This window comes from Lotus japonicus, chromosome 1 (assembly GCF_012489685.1).
Source record: "Lotus japonicus ecotype B-129 chromosome 1, LjGifu_v1.2".
NCBI classification, from domain to species: domain Eukaryota; kingdom Viridiplantae; phylum Streptophyta; class Magnoliopsida; order Fabales; family Fabaceae; genus Lotus; species Lotus japonicus.
Genome location: NC_080041.1, coordinates 69802432 through 69820730, shown reverse-complemented (window position 1 = coordinate 69820730; position 18299 = coordinate 69802432). Strand labels below are relative to the sequence as shown.

At 34.3% G+C, this 18299-nt stretch overlaps 1 protein-coding gene across 2 annotated transcripts; it reads right to left on the bottom strand.

Annotated features, from left to right (window-relative positions):
* Nucleotides 1-386: 386 nt before the first annotated feature.
* LOC130744186 (protein ABIL2) lies at nt 387-4713 on the bottom strand. Of its 2 annotated transcripts, none has more exons than XM_057596379.1 (10): nt 4484-4713; nt 3662-3792; nt 3436-3518; nt 3173-3323; nt 1997-2096; nt 1779-1871; nt 1635-1677; nt 1466-1551; nt 1160-1305; nt 387-807 (listed from the first exon to the last, which is right to left on the bottom strand). In XM_057596379.1, the coding sequence occupies exons 2-10, from the start codon at nt 3764-3766 to the stop codon at nt 637-639; spliced, it is 978 nt and encodes a 325-aa protein (XP_057452362.1). In that variant the 5' UTR covers nt 3767-3792; nt 4484-4713; the 3' UTR covers nt 387-636. The 2 variants fall into 2 exon arrangements, with proteins under 2 accessions (XP_057452362.1, XP_057452369.1); XM_057596386.1 differs by lacking the exon at nt 4484-4713 and adding an exon at nt 4354-4454.
* Between the last annotated feature and the right edge of the window lie 13586 nt (nt 4714-18299).

Sequence of the window (18299 nt, the reverse complement as noted above, 5' to 3'; positions counted from 1 at the left end):
TTCGTACAATATAGAAGGCATTAAATTATTATTATTATTATTTTTATACAAAAAAAACCTCACTTCTAAATGCTTTTATTGAGAAAGAAAATGACAGTAGGTTTTATATCTTAAGTAGTTGGCTACAGGTTTATGAGCTCGATTATGAATTGAATTGATGCACATCCACTTTAGGGGCGATAACTTATGAGAATTGACAAGGAGAGTGACTTTTTAATACATCTTTTTCTTAAAGATAACCTTAATATGAATAATAACTTAGAGAAGAAGCAACATTAAATTGCATTTAACATTACACAAATCTAGAACTACCATACTTGTGTAGTTTATGCAACCAAACACCTTTAATTTTAACCTGCTTCTACCAGTAATAGTGCAAAGGGAAAGAGAAATGAAGCCAAATTTACTTGATTATATATAAGTATAACATCCATTGTTAAATACTATCAAACAAGAATTTTGGGAGCTTACATTGCTTACAATACAGAAAAAGGAAAAATTATCATATATGTGTTCATTTGAAATCACAAATAAGTGCAACCTATCATACCAAATGGGTGAAACTAACAAGCAAAATTGATTTGTTTCCAAGATTCTATGACATCTTTCCCTTGTTTTCCATAAGATTATACAGTATCAGTACTCGTCCAAGTATGTATATAGCATGTCATCCTTCTTAGACTTGCGCCTGCTTAGCAAGGCCTTCAGGAGACGTTTACTTTTACTGGGGTATTGTTCTGCATCTTTGCCATTGTCTCTTTCAGCAGGTAATCGCATTGAAGCAGATTTGCGCGGCTCCGAAGGATACTGGTAGGAACATAAATAGAGATGTAGTTAAAGAAACTACTGGCAATGTGCATACTTTTAGAAATATAACATGAAATTAGCATAAGCTTTTGGAATAGTTGGATCATGACATGGTATCAAAGCCTCTATGACCACGTGGTCTAGAGTTCAAATCTTGTAATAAAAAGTCAAGTTTGAGCACAAGGTCGGTGGACATGTGCATGGTCAACGCTTCAAGCCCAATAGACTCTTGCGTGAAGGACGTATTATTAGAGATATAATATAAAATCTTTCATGGGTCCTTAACCCAACAGCTTGAGCTTTTAGGATTAGTTGGTTCATGACATACACAACCTTAATTTATATCACTCACCCTTTGTCTTGCACCAGAAGGACTTGGTGTAATTGGTCTGCTTGGATTTGGAGTAGTTGGTCTACTCGTTCTTGGTGTTGTAGGCCTACTTGACCGAGATCCAGTGCGTAGAAGCGGGAATCGATACGGTGAAACTGACCGTTTCTCTTTGATACATGTAAAAAGGATTGTACAAGCAAAAAGTAATGAGATTTATGTGTTCAGAATTTATGTGGAAATGATAGAAATATGAGGAACTAATATGAAAGACAATAGTAACAATCAAATAAACTCTTGAGATATCATATTATAGTATGAATAGACAACCTAAATCTTTTTTGGGCATGGTTGAAGTGAATGAGAAGGCCCCAGGTCTCTGAGTTTGTACAGAAGGTGATGGGGAACGCCCTTTACTGCATCAAAATAAGAACATCAAGATCCTCATTCACTCATTGACCAACTTAATCCTGTACTAATATGCAGAATTTGTAGTTACCTTGCAGTAGATGTTGGAGTTTCTCTGATTGTAGCTCGAACAGCTTTGGCATACAAACAGAAGAAAAGCAATGTAAGATTATATATAGGGGTAATTCCTAGACAAGTGGACTCAAAATATAAGGGAGTAGAAGAAGATACATACAATTTCTGAAGTGATGCCAGTCATCTTCATCATCTAGGCTGCACCCTACATATTTTGACTTTGTGCGGTTGGCACCGTGCATGGTCTCCCCAACTGAACTTGTGAATTTCAGGAATGTGATCATTTAACATCATAAATATGAAATCTTATACTAACTGGAACAAAATATAATAGAGATAGAAAAAGAAAAGATAGATTGAGGAAAATGTAACACTTGCCAGGCAGGATATAACGCTTATGAAATTTTGGAGTACTGATCACCAATGACTGTTGGGTACGCCCCTCGTGATCCATATACTCTTGGCATGTCCTCAATCTCTATGTACCACATTAAGGGAAAAACAATGTTAGTAGTCTTTATAAATTTTCTCTTCCCTAAAATGATAGATAATTTAAACTCGAAATACTTTCAAGAAGGGAAAATTTTCAAAAAGCCGCAGCTGGAGATGCGGCTCATGCTTTGAACAAAAATGGGGCCAGAATAATTTAAAAGCATTCAACAGCCGCACAAATACCAGAGTATTATTGATACGCAAGCCTTTTACTCAATTTGAATTTCTTACAGACATAGATTCACTATGGTCATCAACATCAGCTATCAACAAAAATAATGAAGGTTGTTTCAATGATCTTTAATACATTTGCAAGATATAGTTTTCCGAAGGGACATTCACCAAACTACCTTTATCTGATGTAATAAATTCATATTACTTTCTAAAGTAGTGTTTAGCACGCTGACAAAACAGAATGGAACAACATATTATGTCGTATTCTCTTTGGTTTCACTCAAAATGTATCACTTTTCTTACTGAGTCTTGTTCTGTTCTGTTTTTAGTTTGCACCACACGTAAAACAGAACTCACACTCTAACTTGCTCACCACTGCTACCTAAGTTGTTATTGGACTTGCTAGAGAACAAGAATGTACTTTCTATAGATTATCAAAGTCATTTGATAATACTATCATGATAAGATTAAGCAGCGTAGAAAATGAAACTTCTCAAGAGTTTTTCCCTTAAGACCTGAAGCTGTTATTTGACTGCATAACTCTTCGGATAATAGAATGTGAAGTCTTAAATAAGTATATAAAGCAGAAAGTTCTTAGAAGAAGTTCTCGTATACAACACTAAGCAGTAGAAATATTAACATAACTAGATGGGTTATGAAATGCTATACATGAAATGCTTTTGAGCATGCCTTTAAAATACTACTTATTAGAATCTCGAGACAAAAAATGATGACTTTTCACTATGTCAAGAAGTTACGCTTCCACCTAACATGTCACGCAGATAGTTTCAATAAATGATATGGTAAATCAATTATTCACCCCAGCAATTACCATCATTTTTATGGACTTTTTTTTATCTGAAGCTGAACAAAGATGATTAAGTATACCTGTTCGATACAGGATACACGTAGCTCGGCTCCGGAAACTTCTACGACCTTCTCATCCAACAAGTCAGTCACTTTGTATGTCACAGAACCTAAATGATCCACTGTATTTACAAGCGCTTTGATGGCATAATCCTTCAATGTGTCTACCACTCTGCATACATAAGATTCAATGAGAAAAGAACAATGAAGAAGGTAGTTATAGCCATAAAGGATATGATAGTATAAGCATTAATATATAGACCAGCTCTAGCATTGCAACTCACATTTGTTTTTGGTCATCATTGGTGTATGAGAGTTCAAAATATTCGGCTGCTGAGTATAATTGTGTTCTCAGATTTTTCAAATCCTAGGAACAAAGATGAAAAGAAATAAATAATCAGCAAAAGAGTGGCATAATATAGCCTAATTAGTTAAGAATTATCTTCCAAAGTAAAGAAATTAGATGCATTAGACAATCAACATAGTTAAAAAGAAACAAACCATCAGTACCTTTAGACTATCATCAAACAGCAAGCTTTGTTGCATAAAAACCTCATCATAATTGGAAGCTTCTTGTGATACTGGCTGTGTTGCAGAAGTTGAGATCTTCCCCATGAATGAAAGTAAAGGAAGAAGGCCACCTTATCCATAAAAAAACAAAATCTTCAATTCAAATTCAACATCGGAAAGTAAAGAGGTTGAAGAAGAAAGTGATGTCCGAGGAGAAAGAGAAACAGATCAAAACCAAATCAGCTCTATCTTTTAGACCAAGACAGTGAAAACTAAAAGCCCTTTGATAAAATATACAAGGAAACAACAACAAAGTTAACAAGACGCATAAAGAAGGAGACAACCTCTTCACTAACAGCTAATAAATTATAGAATACCAAAAGCTGATTATCTTACAAATGCTTTAAGAAAATTATCTGCATATAACAAACACAGCTTTGAGACAGTTCTGCAACTATAACAGACAAAAAATTAAACTATACAGCAGAATTGCATCCCACTTTTCTGAATCTTCACCAACACTCACATTTTATCAAATTTCAAAATCAAACCTCACATTTTATCAAATTTCAAAATCAAACCCCAAAAAAGCAAACCCGACCCAATTCTTAAAAACATCGAAAGTTGTAAAATTTCCAACATCCATGTACAAAACGATACAAAAGAAAACCTGGGCAAGTGAAGGTAGTTACTTTTCACAGTTCCATCAATTAACTGTTCATCCAAGAGCTCACAAAACCAATTACAAGCGAAAGAGACCAAAGTTGTTAACTTTTCAACAAACAGGGAAGTGGGTATGCAAGGAAAATTGCAGAAACAAACCTGGTAGCACTATTTTCAGCTGAAATTGTGAGGAATGGACAAAACCCAGTTCACATTTGAAACAAAATGTGAGAGAAAACGCTGTGTGTGAAGACACCCTTTGAGTCCAGCAGTGACCAAAACGGTTAGGTGTTCGGTTTTTGACCAAAGCAAAGGAAAGGGACAGCTCAACTTTTCAATTTTCAACATGTAACAGTTGGAGAGTAGAGAAGAGAGGAAACCACGACTCAAGAAGAATAATGGCAGTGGAATCCGGAGAATTTTTATTTTCTTTATGTTTAAATAATATATTATTCAATTTTTTATACTACTTTTGTAAAGTAAATATGAAAAAGAAAACATTGGGAAGCAGAAAATATGTGTAGTGGTGGTGGCTAGTGGCTTGGCCAAACCCCACCTCTCATCATTGTAGTGTCATGCTTCATTTTTAAAAAAATTCATTTTTTTCTTCTATTCAAATTTGGAATGGCATGCTTGGTTTTTTCAAAAGGGTGTAACTAGTGCACCCAAGGTTTTACTTTTACCTATGTGGGGTTCTGACTTGGGTTTGTCCAATGTGGATGAGGTGGAAGGAATGATTGCAAATATATAAAATTAAATAAATTCCACATGCAACAAATAGCATTCTTGCAAATGAATATATAAAAAAAAGTGAAATCATTCATATGTGATTTAATCACATTCTAGTTATACCAATAGAATTTAAAATAAGTACGAATTTTTATAACTTTCGTTTTTACTTTTTATAAATGATATTATTAGCCCACTGAAGTACATTAAATCATCTTCTTGGGTAATTTAAATATCCCGTAAAGAAAAACGAAAACTAATGCTTGGCTTAGGAGATAGACGGAGAAGATAGAAAGAGAGAATAGAGAAGATGAGTAGAGAGAAAAATGTAAAAGCTATAGTAGATTTGGTGAATTGTTAGGTATAATACAAAGATAAAAGAAAGAATAAGGATGTAATGTTACCTTTTTGCGCCAAAGACAATGCTAATCGGCTTGAATGCATTTTTTGGCGGCTTAAATGCACTTTCGAGAAGCTAGAAAAGGCTAGTTGAAGCCGGAAAAAGAAACCGAAGCGCAAGCTGGTTTATTCGCAACTTTGTGGAGACCGCAAAAAGTTAAGGGACCCACCTTTGTGGCGCATTCTCTCTCCTATCTCTTTGTACCAAACGAATGTGCCATCTCCTTCTTTGTTGTATCTCTCTCCATCATCTTTCTTCTCAAACTCCATAATATTAAACAGAGTGTAAGTGTATGTTCGTAAACTCTTTTCCAACCATGGTGGATAGAAACAAAAGCCAAAGGAAGTTTCTTCTATCTACCATAATTTTGGTTTCACTTGATTTTTATACGAGTTTCCAAACACGTTTGAAAACAATAATGTTTGGTGAACACACACTTTAGATGTAGGCATCCAGATAGAAAAGAGAGAAAAAAAAAATAAGTTGTATATTTAATATATAATGTGATGTAATAGAAAATGAGAGATAAAGATAAAATAAAGTGTATGAAAATTTTTTTATTTTTTTTTTAAATTGGGTTTCATTCAATTAAGAAGAAGCCACGGAGGCAAAAACATCATCCTGGATGAGAGAGGAAACCTCCAACGGAGCCTCTTCAATCCAAACCAAACAGCCTAAACGAAAAGCAAGTTTTGCCAACGCGTCGGCAACAGAATTGCCGGTCCTACGAACGAAAGTAAAAGTAAAAACATCAAAATTACAAAGCAGTAAACGACAGTCATTAACAACTGTTTCCAAATGTGAGAAGCCACCCTCTCTACGTTCCCAATAGTTGTATAGCACCAAGCAATCCGTCTCAACCCAGATGCGGCGAAACCCCAATTCCTTTACCAACCCCAAGGCCCAGCGCAAAGCTAGTGCTTCTGCCAAAACAGGTGAAAGAACCGGGCCCATGGTCGATGTAGCAGCAGCCAAAACCTCCCCATCCTTGTTCCTTGCTATAAACCCGAACCCGGCCTCATGAGATTGCAGCAAGGAAGCATCAAAGTTCACTTTAAAAGTTCCTGCAGCTGGTCGACGCCAGGAAGAAACATGCTCGCGGCCATGGCGGTGAGGAGCAGTTAACTGGTTGCTCGACGGGCGAAGGCTAGACGCTCGCAACAGGATCTGATCAAAAGAGCTTTGCTTCGCGCTGAAGAGAAGATCATTACGTGCTTGCCACACTGAATATAAGATGGAGAAAAACATACCAACGACACCACAGTCAGCTGCACCCAGAAATTCAGTAAAGAATTCTTGCACCGAGCACTCCTCATGAAGACGAAATCCCAGCGGAGAGGCAAACCAGACCTGTTTGATAAACGGACAAAAAAAGAGAGCATGCTCATGTGTTTCCGGAGCCGCTAAACACCGAGGGCACAATTGATATGTTGCCACTCCTCGACAGTGTAATATCGCACGAACAGGTAGCAAGTTGAGGCATGCTCGCCATGCCGTTTCGCAGCACCTCGGTGCTACCTCTGCCTTCCAAAGTTTCAACCAAAGAGCTGGCATCAAAGCTGGAGCTGAAGAGCCCGAGGCCACACTCGCATGATGCTAATTTCGGATGAATTGATAACCTGTTTTGGAGGAGTAGCATCCATCAACAGTAGCTGGCCAGAAAAAGCTATCCTCCTGATGATACATGGGCAAGGGGATAGAAAGGATAGTTGTTGCAGTAGGTGGCCAGCAAAGAAACTCAACCTTTTCACGGTCCCACCCCCCTCCATTTGGAAGCATTAAATCCGACACATGAGTGACATGAAGTTCCGCTGCAACATCCTCGCGGTACACCATTGGGGTTGAGGAAGGGATCCATTTATCGTCCCAAGCTCTAATATTTTTGCCATCCCCAACTCTCCAAAGACCTCCTTGCTCAAAGACCCAAGCTGATCCCAACATACTAGACCATGCATAGCTTGGTCTATAACCCTTCTTAGCTCCAAAGATTGATTGTCTTGGGAAATATACAGATTTGTAAACCCGTGCCAGCATAGTATTAGTCTTCGACATGATTCGCCACCAGTTCTTCCCCACCAAAGCAATGTTAAAAGCTTTAAAATCTCGGAAACCCAAACCACCCTTGCATTTGGGTTGGCAAAGAGAATCCCATTTGAGCCAATGAACAGATCGATTGTCAACATCACCACCCCAATAGAACCTGCTTATCATGGATTCAATTTGAGAACATAAACCATCCGGAAAGGAGGAAACATGACATCACATAAGATGGAATCGCCTGTGCAACCGCCTTCACTAGCACCTCTCGGCCAGCCCTGGATAAAGCTTTTTCTTTCCAACCTTTGAGTTTCTTCCAAACCCGCTCCTTAACAAAGTTAAAAATATTATTATTGTTAGTGGTTTATAAATAAGGATTGATTGTTTTCTAAACGTGTAGCTTGATATGGGCGTTAATAGACATGAATGTTAATCATTTTCAACATTAATACTTTGTTTGGGAAGGAGGAAAATGAGAGGGAGGCAGAAGTGGGAAGAGAAAAAGACAAAAAATGAAATCTTTTCTTGTTTGGTTGGGTGTAAAATAAGGGGAAAGGAAAACTTCTACTGGGTCCCATCAAACTTCTCTCCCGCTAGTTTAGTGAAATCACTAATGTTGTGTTTGTTTTGAGGTGAATTGAATAAAGAGAAGAGGAAAGAGAGAGTTAGGCTAGATGGAGTTGTCTACCAAGAGAGAAATATATAAAGGTGGGCCTCAATAACTTTTCGGAATATCTCCTTAAGTAAGAAGAGATATGAGATAAATAAAAGTTAATAATCATGATCTCATTTATACCCTTTACTAAATCTAGTAATTTATTTTTTTCTTTCGATATTCATGTGGATAAAAATATCTCTGGATACAAAATTTACTTTTTTCTTGTTCCATTATTCACCTTATTATTTCTCTTATTTTTTCTCTTCTATTTTTATCATACTAAACAACCTATCAAATCTACTATCTTTCTTACTTCTTTCTCTTTACTCATCTTATCTCTTTCTCTCCTAAGCCAAACAAAGCGTAAAATGGGAGTAATATGCAATAAAGACCAAATTGCCATGTTTTAACGTGTTGGATAATATTCTGCTTTCATAGATTAAAAAAATTGGATTTTTATAAAATTTAATTATAAATTATTCAAAATTTATAATATATTAATTTTTTAGAAAGGAGGAATATATATATATATATATATATTATTTTTTCTTCAAAACTATATTAATACTATGCTATTAATATATATAATTTTTAAAAGGCCTTATATCAAAGTGTAATACACTGTCAAAAAAAAAAGCGTAATACAGTAATTATGCAATTAGGATTTTACTTTTTCAGTTCATTCTCCATTACTCTTCTCTCAATATCGTTTTTAAAAAAAAAAAAGTGCTAGCAACATTCACTTTAGACAATTTTTCTACACTCACTCATTAATTGAAATTTTTGTAAAATTCATTAAAAAAATATAAGTCTCACTAATAAGACCTGATGAATAAATTTCGACTGATCAACAAAAGTATTAAAATAAATGTTATTAACATGCATTTTTTCTTTATATTATTTTATTTTATCTTATATAATTTCCTCTCATTTTCACCCTTCTAGCTAAGGAATATATATACTAAGCTTTTTTGAGTCTTGACTTTCAAAGTGTTACGAAATGATGTAAGATATAAAGGTAGATGATAAAATCACTACAAAACTATGTTACACATTTCAAGATAAATGAATACAAATGATAAATATACAATTCATAATAATTCTATTGAACTCAACTCACGCATGTTTGAGTCTGAGATTATTTTGGATTGTTTATGAAACTCCTATTTGAATTACTATTTTGTTTTATTGTTGATGAGGTGGGGACCAAAGCAAAAGTATATATAAATAAAACGACATAAGGCTACGGCGGAAGCAGGCGTGACGCATCTCACTGCGGTGCAGCATCGCCACGAAAAAGGGCAGATCATCAGTGGCGGTGCTGAGGTCGTGTTGTCGAGCACTGCAGCAGCAGCAGACAACAACCAACGACTGCAGTTGCCATCCATCGATCCCACTACTCTGCTGTCTGCAGTGTGCAGAGTCTGTCCGGCCCAAAAGAACACAGCATCAACAAACCCTTCATTCGGTTTGGTTACCGTATTTTTCCTTATCAGTGAAATGGCTATAATTCTGAATTCCCTTCTTTTCCTAACTTCATTAATCTTCTAATATACCTATACATGTCACCCAAGTTCATGGCTTTATTTGTTTCCATGTTTTGGTTCTTCACGTGTGAATTTTATTAATCAAAGGCAATGCCAAATAAACTTGTTTAAACAACACAACTTTCGGACTTTCGGTAAAAGTTGTTTAGTCATGTATGATCATTATGAGCGATAAAACGACCTCATCATGTACCAATTCTATTTAATGAAATAAATTTATTTAAGAGCGCGCACTTACATTTACATTATTTTTTTGAAGTATATAAAACAAGTGAGAGTTAGAACCTGCAATTTATTTGACATAAGACTCGGTTTTGGTCCGTTAATTAATATCCTTTGTGTTTACATGTATTCTATATATGAAGTAATTATATTCAAGACTAGAGCATCTACATCATAGTAAATGCTAATTTCTCTAGTGAGAGTATTTTTCATCTACAAAACTTAAACATGAATCCTTACTTAAAGATAATTAAATATGTATTAATTAGTCAACCGTCACTCGTTAGTCTTTAAAATACGTAATTGATAAAAGAATATAAAAATTGGCGCCAACATGTAAACATCCTCCCTTTCTCTTTTACCAAAATAATTGCCATAAACTTTATGAGTTCACCATATTCAATTATTCATATTATAGCGACAACATTAGTACTATATACAAATTTTTAGTAGTTCTTTTTATGGGATATGATCATCAGCGGCGTGATTTATGGGAATTGGAGGACTTGTGGAATACACCTGTTTTCCTTCTCTTTCTTTTTATCCTTTTTGTCTTCTTATTTTATTTGTCAACCTCTTTTAGGTAGTGCTGTTATTGAATTTTGGTCACTTAACTTAACTCTTCATGAAGCTAAGTTTTGTACCAATTGAACTACTTCAATTATTTGTTTTTCTCAAACATCATATATTCATATGTGTTTCTGTTGACTTAATGCTAGCTCTTTCAAAATCTTATGTCCTCAGTTGACTTAAAGCTGAATTTTTTTACTAGCTTTTTTTTTTGTCATCTTGGATTACTTGACTTAAAGCTCAACCATTGTGAAATTTGTTTTTGTCAACAAGATTAAGACTTTGAAAATATCAGGAACAACCCTGGGCTTCGGCCTGTTAAAGTTGGGCTGGTTATTTGTACCAGGCCCGTGGTTGTTCATGCTGAAAGAAAAAAAAAAGAATCTTAATAGACAACTTAATTGATTTTATAAGACTAGAAGGGTATGTTAGATTTCAATTCTACTTTCCAAAAGTAACTATTTGTTGCTTCAATTTGAGGTGGATTCACTTATTTTTTTTCAAACACACACTTAATCTCTAGCGTGAAGGAGATTTGATCGTAGTATGAGGCACTAAATTCGCAATGCAGGTAAAGTTGTTAGTTTTGAGATTGGTCCAAAGGTAGCACTACTATGAGATTTGTGGGTGTAAAAATAGCAAAGTGAGCTAACCCTCCCCGCCATGAACAGGGAAGAGAGAGTTGACTCGCCAAAGAAAGTGGCATAGGAGGCACAACCCGTTACCCGCTACGGTTAAGAACGGGTTGGCATGTCATAAAATTAAAAATTTGAAAAATAACAACACTTTAACCAAAAATATCCTCGACTAAAGGATATATTATTCAAACTGAGTATGACCACTTAGAGCGGTAAAACTCTCATTACCAAATATTTAATAGAGTTGCATTCACAATAATTTATACACACGACCTCTAGTTAAACTAGAACAACCCAGTACGCAACTGATGGTTATAAAATGACAAGTCAACTTGTCAAAACCCATCAAAAAACAACATATTAAATTACAAAAATGATAATTGACTCAATGGGATAGTGTGCCGAGCGAGGTGGGTTGGCGAATTGAATTATTGGCTCAATCCAAAATAGTTTCATTTTAACACAAATATACAATTAAAATTCATCAATTTGCAATGTCATAACTAAATTTAAAATTTAAAAATATAAAATAGAAAATGAATAGATATGATTTTTTTTTCATCGAAAAGATAAATTACATTCACCAGAAATCGATCCCTATACCTTCATATACCCAACCTATATGTCATCAGCTCTTACCACTTAGGTTATCCTACGGGGATACATAGATATGATTTGATGCTATCAAAAATTATTTATATTATCCGTGCATATAAATTAAATATTATTTATTAATCTTCCGTTTTTAATCAAATTGGTAGGACTCAAAAAGGCACATCCAAGTAGGGATGAAAATGAGTAAGGTCTGGGTAGGGTACTATAGTACCCATCCCCATATCCGCATTTTTAAAAATAACTCGTACTTGTCCCCATACCTGCGTGGGTAGCGACTTCAATATCCGTCCCCGTACCCTTTGGGTACCTGGGTACCTATATGCCCGTACCCGAGCTCATTACCCGCAATTTAGCTAACTAAAATATAATTTTTCACTATTTTTGTTAATAGAAAACAAAAATACAACTTATTTTTTAAATAAAAAACACTAATAAAAGTTACAAAAGATTATCCAAATATTTAACAAGTAAAACCATTTAAGTAAGCATATTTTCTTAGAAGGAATAAGCGAGAAAGATATAACTTTAAATTTATAATTTTAGATTTATAATACGGTCATAAATTTGTAGGTTATTAATTTACTAATTTTAAAAATAAGTGGGAGTAAATTAGCAATAATTATCAATACCTTAAATACTCATCTATTTTTTTTAAAAAGAGTAAATTTGAAAGCTATAGTTTAAGTTAATTTGTTAATAACTTAATATATTACTAAATAATAATATTATTAATATATATATATATATATATATATATATATATTTGTGCGGATATGGGGCAGGTTGGGTACTATAGTGCCCATACCCGCACCCATACCCTCTACTTTTTGCGGGTAATTATCCATACCCAATCTCATACTCATCTAGCGGATTTTTACCTTACTCATAGTGAATTTTTTTGCGGGTACCCTATGGGTCATAGACCTTACAATCCCTACCTCCAAGCCCGCCAAACAATGTGCAAATGGGGATGGATTTCTCCTTTATTACTTATTTCCTCTTATTTTTCTCCTCCACTTTTGCTCCGGATAATGATTGACTTAAACCATTGGAAAATGTGTTTTTTTCCCATAAGGATGTTTTTAATTTATAATGGGTCATAGACCTTACAATCCCTACCTCCAAGCCCGCCAAACAATGTGCAAATGGGGATGGATTTCTCCTTTATTACTTATTTCCTCTTATTTTTCTCCTCCACTTTTGCTCCGGATAATGATTGACTTAAACCATTGGAAAATGTGTTTTTTTCCCATAAGGATGTTTTTAATTTATAATAGTTTGATAAAATCCCAACAAGGGGTAACATATTGGTAGAAAGTTGAGCTCTTAAAGCATCTTGTCCGGGGTTCGATCCCAAAACGGTGTGTATAGAGAAATATTTGTTGGGAGAAACCTACCCATTTAACATGATCTCCTAGTCTCAAAATATTAGTCTCATGACTATAATTCGGCTGTGAAAATACTTTAACAAACCAAAATTTTTTAGCTACTTTCTATTCATATTTTTTTTTTCTATTCATATTTTCTCTTTATCTCTGTATCTATTTTATCTTTCTCTTATAAATCAACAAAAAATAAAAGTGTCGAACGAGAATGTTTTTCTTTAACGTAGGTCATAAAATAAAGTAAACATCCTCATTCAACACTTTTATGCTTTGTTGATTTATAAGAGAATATGAATATATAAAGATTCATTGTGGTATTTAGTAAGGCAATGCGTTACTCTATGAAAAGTTTTTTTTGAAATTTTTTTTTTTGAAATAGTTTTTTTTGAACATTACTATAGTCTCTATGAAAAGTTGTTCTCACAAATAATGGGTAGAAAATTAAAAGCATTAAAGTTTAAAAATGGTTCATATTAAAAAATAAAAAAATTACGGTAATTTGAGAACAAATAGTTTTATTTTAATAATAAGGTCAAATCACTTATAAAATACATATGCGAAGAAGTTTGTAAATTTTACTCTTAGAATCAATTTTTTGTTGTGAACAAAATCGTTTTTTCTTACTTAAAAAACTTTCAAACACAGCTTAAAAGTAGTAGTTATCTGAAATTTTTTATGTCAACAGAGCTTTGCTTGGTTCCAAAGAAGCACTAGATGATGACAAAAAAGTGTACGGAATATATAATTAGCTTTTGGCCGTGCTTGATTTTTTCTCATTGGCTATTTTATTTGTGGGATAAAAATAGCATTTTGTTGATAAAGATTATTGTTTTAGTCACTCTTCAATTGTTTTCTTCAAAGAGTTTATTGTTTTAAAAATCAACTAGTCATTTTCACCCGTGCGTTGCACGGCGATTACGTTTATTGTGTAGATATATCTGTAGAATATCAAATAACAGAAAATATGTTCAAACATGTATGTGAATAGACCAACTTAAAAATGTTAAATAGAATTCGTTGTATGGCCTACCGAAGTCAACACATGAACAATATTATAAATCCAAGTTTTTATGGAATGCGTTGCAAAAACAAATAAATTAAAAAATCACAAAAATGTCAATAGCATGATCGCTTAATAGAACTTGCTGTCCATGTTCAGTGATAATGACTTCAGACTTGAAGTTGAATTTTGCTACCAATTCAATATTTGAGCAACATAACCTACAAAGGAAAAAGTAGATATCAGAGTAATAATTAGTAAGCAATACAAAGATGAACTTGATATATCATTTGAAAATTAAAAACAAACTTTATAGCAACATAATTATCCTTCAAGTTAGATGACCAATAAGTTGCTTGACATTTATTTATACTGTCAACAATTAAAAAGAAAGACATATCAGATTTGGTATTTTAAAAAATATAAACCCAACAAAATTGTAGTAAAAAGCAGCACATACATATCAAATATTTTCAAAGACTTCTTGATAGACAACGTTGCGGGTAGTGTTAGAAACTACTCCTTGGTCATCTAGGATTAATATCTTCAAACATTTTCTAGATTTAACTCTTGATAGTGCAACATATAATTGCACATGAGTAAAGACAAACCTTGGCAAATACAATCCAACATGAGTTGAAGATTGTCCCTAACTTTTATTTATAGTCATTGCAAAACATAAAATAACAGGAAATTGTCTGCGCTGGAATTTGAATGGAATGTCAGCATTAGATGGAGTTAAGCTCATCCTTGGAATAAAGGTTGTTTCTCCCATCGTGTTTCCGTTTAGAACAGTAGCAACAATTATATATTTAGTCAAAGCGTTGACTATCATTCGAGTGCCATTACACAACCCTGCAGCTTGGTCAATGTTTCAAATGAGCATGATAGGGACACCGACTTATAGTTTAATTTGATGGTTTGGAATTTCGGAGCATTTGTAATCATTTAAGAATTCAGATGTAAACCATTCCGCATTGACACCCGAATCTTCATCGGACTTGCATGGAGTATCACAACTCAAATACTTTGTTTCCTCACCAAGAATCATAGCTAACATAAAGTTGTTGATTTCCTCTACACTTTCAAGTGTTGGTGCAAGGATTGCTCTTTCTTGGAAGAATGATTTTTTTTCCCAATTAAACAAAAGTTTCGGATATGAAAAATTTACTATTTCAAGTAAGGGATCCTTACACGGTTCAATAAGAAGATCTGGAGGAATCTCAATGAGTGATTCGGGTTCATCAATGGTTGTAATTGTTCCATCTCCCACTTGAAGCAACCAATCAGCAAACTCTTTTATTTCTGTTGATGAAGAAGATGAGTTAGCATTTTTCAATCTCATATTAATAGTCAATTTCATTACCTTGCAATGCTTCCATAGATATGAAGAATTGATAGCAGAACCCACAATCTCTGAACGGCGTCCTTTGGAAATAACTGGGAGTATTTGTCTAAAGTCGTCTCCAAGTACCACAACTTTCCCTCCGAATGGAATGTCATAACCATAAGTAGATCTAGTCTTCATAATGTCATTTAGAGATCTGTCCAAAGCAATGTTTGTTCAACATAGGTGCCTCAAAGAAATTTTTCTAGTCTTCATAAGTAGATCTAGTCTTCAAAGCAATGTTTGTTCAACATAGGTGCCTCAAAGAAACAATGTGTCTTTTATAAGTACCCATGTTCCTGAATAGTTCACTAATAGGAATGTCCTCACGAAATCCATCTTCTCCATAAGGAAAAAGTAAAGGGTACTGCAATGGGATGAATGCAGTATGCGTCTCGTGGATTTTTGTCAAGAAACCATCTCTCAATTTAACAACAACATCCCTACCAAATTGCATATCATCAAAGTCACCAACGATCAAAGCTGCAACCCCATCAGCCGTAGGCATATTATAGGTTCTGGGATCCTTTCCCCTTGCTCGAAAAAGACGCATAGAGAGTTGAGAAGTATCATCAGAAGATAGATGATCACGAACCTGCCGAAAAACTCTAGCAAGCACATTGGTATGGTCAATCAAGTTTTTTAAATCCTCAACCAATGAATTATCAAGCCCTTTTCCAACACCGTTAGAGCTGCACAATGTTTAAAAAAAAATTAAATAATTACAAATAAAGATATACATGGCATAATATCTAATGACAATACGTATAATATTAAACTTTTGTGTTACCTAAGAATTTTTATCCGAATTTTTGTTTCGTTCTATGTATCGTATATATACAATTGAGCAAATTTTGGGGGTTGACCTACTTGCGGAATTAAGCTTCCTATTCGATGATAGTTTTGACCGCATAGGACAAATTGTGGAGGCCTGCCTCCGTCTTTAATAGAAGATTGAACCTTACCACCCATAGAGGTAAATGCGAACATGCTGTTATATGCTCTGATATTTTCCTTAAAATTCTTAGCTCTAGGATCTTTGTCTGTCCATAAATCCAGTAATAAAGATGGCGGGTTGCGTAGATAAGGAAGGGTAACTTATCCTTTTAAACAACACAATGAAAATGCAGCTTGTCCAGAGGATTTTATTTTCCCAGTTTTCTCATCATGCCACATTAGAGCATTACAATAGAAACAAATAGACGTAGGATCACCCAAGTCAAGTATTTCTGCAAATTTTTTAAAATGTGTTTTTAATAAATTATAAATACAATTATATATTAAAACCTTTTTCAAATAAATAAATTTAAATAAATGAAATAGTGAACCTGTATATTCAGCCTTTTTAAGCAAAACAATAATGTTTGGACGGATCTCTGGGATGGGCTCTTCTATTGGGTCATTGTCTTCAGATTCAGCGTTTTCTGCATCTGCATTTTATGTCATGCAACCAAAGGTTAAATATAAGAGTTATAATGGTATATAAACCAAAATAATAACCATGGTAGATATTGGGAAAAATATGGAATGCTAAAGGAAAAGATATTTAAAATAACCTGACCTATCATCATCGTTGCTTAGTGTTCCGTCACCACTTATTAAATTTACGGGGACGACATTATTGCTCATTTCAGTTACTTGACTTGTTTCAATCACTTGACTCAAATACTCAAACCTTCATAATTAGACAGATCCTCATTAATATTGCCCTCGATCTGAATCGGCCTTGCAGATTTATTACCCCCTTTATGCTGCGAGAGAACATATTTTCTCTTTGCTCTGGCTTCTTTTGAAGTAAATGGGGTACTGTAGTTGGAATTTTGCACTGATAGGGGGCACTGCTATAGATGAATACCCTAATGGAGTTTTGTCAATAATGCTGGATCCTACAACAAAAAATTATAAAATTAAATGATTCACACTGGAATGTATACCAAAGATAGCGATTATAACCACTTTAAAAAACAAAACAAAAAACCATATACATTACCAATGATCGGAGAATTTTCATCGTTTGAAAGGGGCTGACGTGCTTTAGCCATGGGTTTTTTTGCACTGCTATTGATAACTTGTTGGGACTGATTTTTCAAAGAGCTCTTTGCAAGAGTTGAGAATAATTTTCTTGAAATTGTAGCAGGTGTGTGTAGAGCTTGAGTATTGATATCTAAGGTAGCAGGTTAAAAAATAAAGTATACCTTGTCATCCATTAGTATCATGTCCATTGAAAAGGGTAGTTTTGAGCCATATAGGCTCGGACTAAGCCATAGATGACTGACTTTGGCAACAATTGTCCAGGTTTCTTTGGAGGCATCAACCTTTGCCAGATCGTCGATTCTTGAAGCCATAAAAAAGGAGGTTAAGTTGAAATATGCAAGGAATGATGGAAAATGCTGGGAATGATGGAGGAGAAATGTGCCATGAGGGGGTATATATAGTGTGAAATTAGGGTTCACACTCTGATTTTATTCCCTATGGTATTTTAGTAATAAACGGTGCAGTCAAATTATTCCTCATTTATTTCTGATTCTATTCACATGAAATCACCCGTGTTATTTTCTTACAAAATTGAGACTTTTTTTGAAAATTATTGCCATCATATATTTTGTTGTAGGCACGGGCCAATCAATCAATTTTCCGTAAAAAATTAAAAAGATTCCTTAATTGTCCATAAAATTAAAAAGTCAAATGCATTGATAATGCACGCATGGAATTGTGGGATTATGAATGAAAAAACGTGGATTTCAAATAACAACGCACGGGTGAAAATTAATGCATTTATTGTTTGAA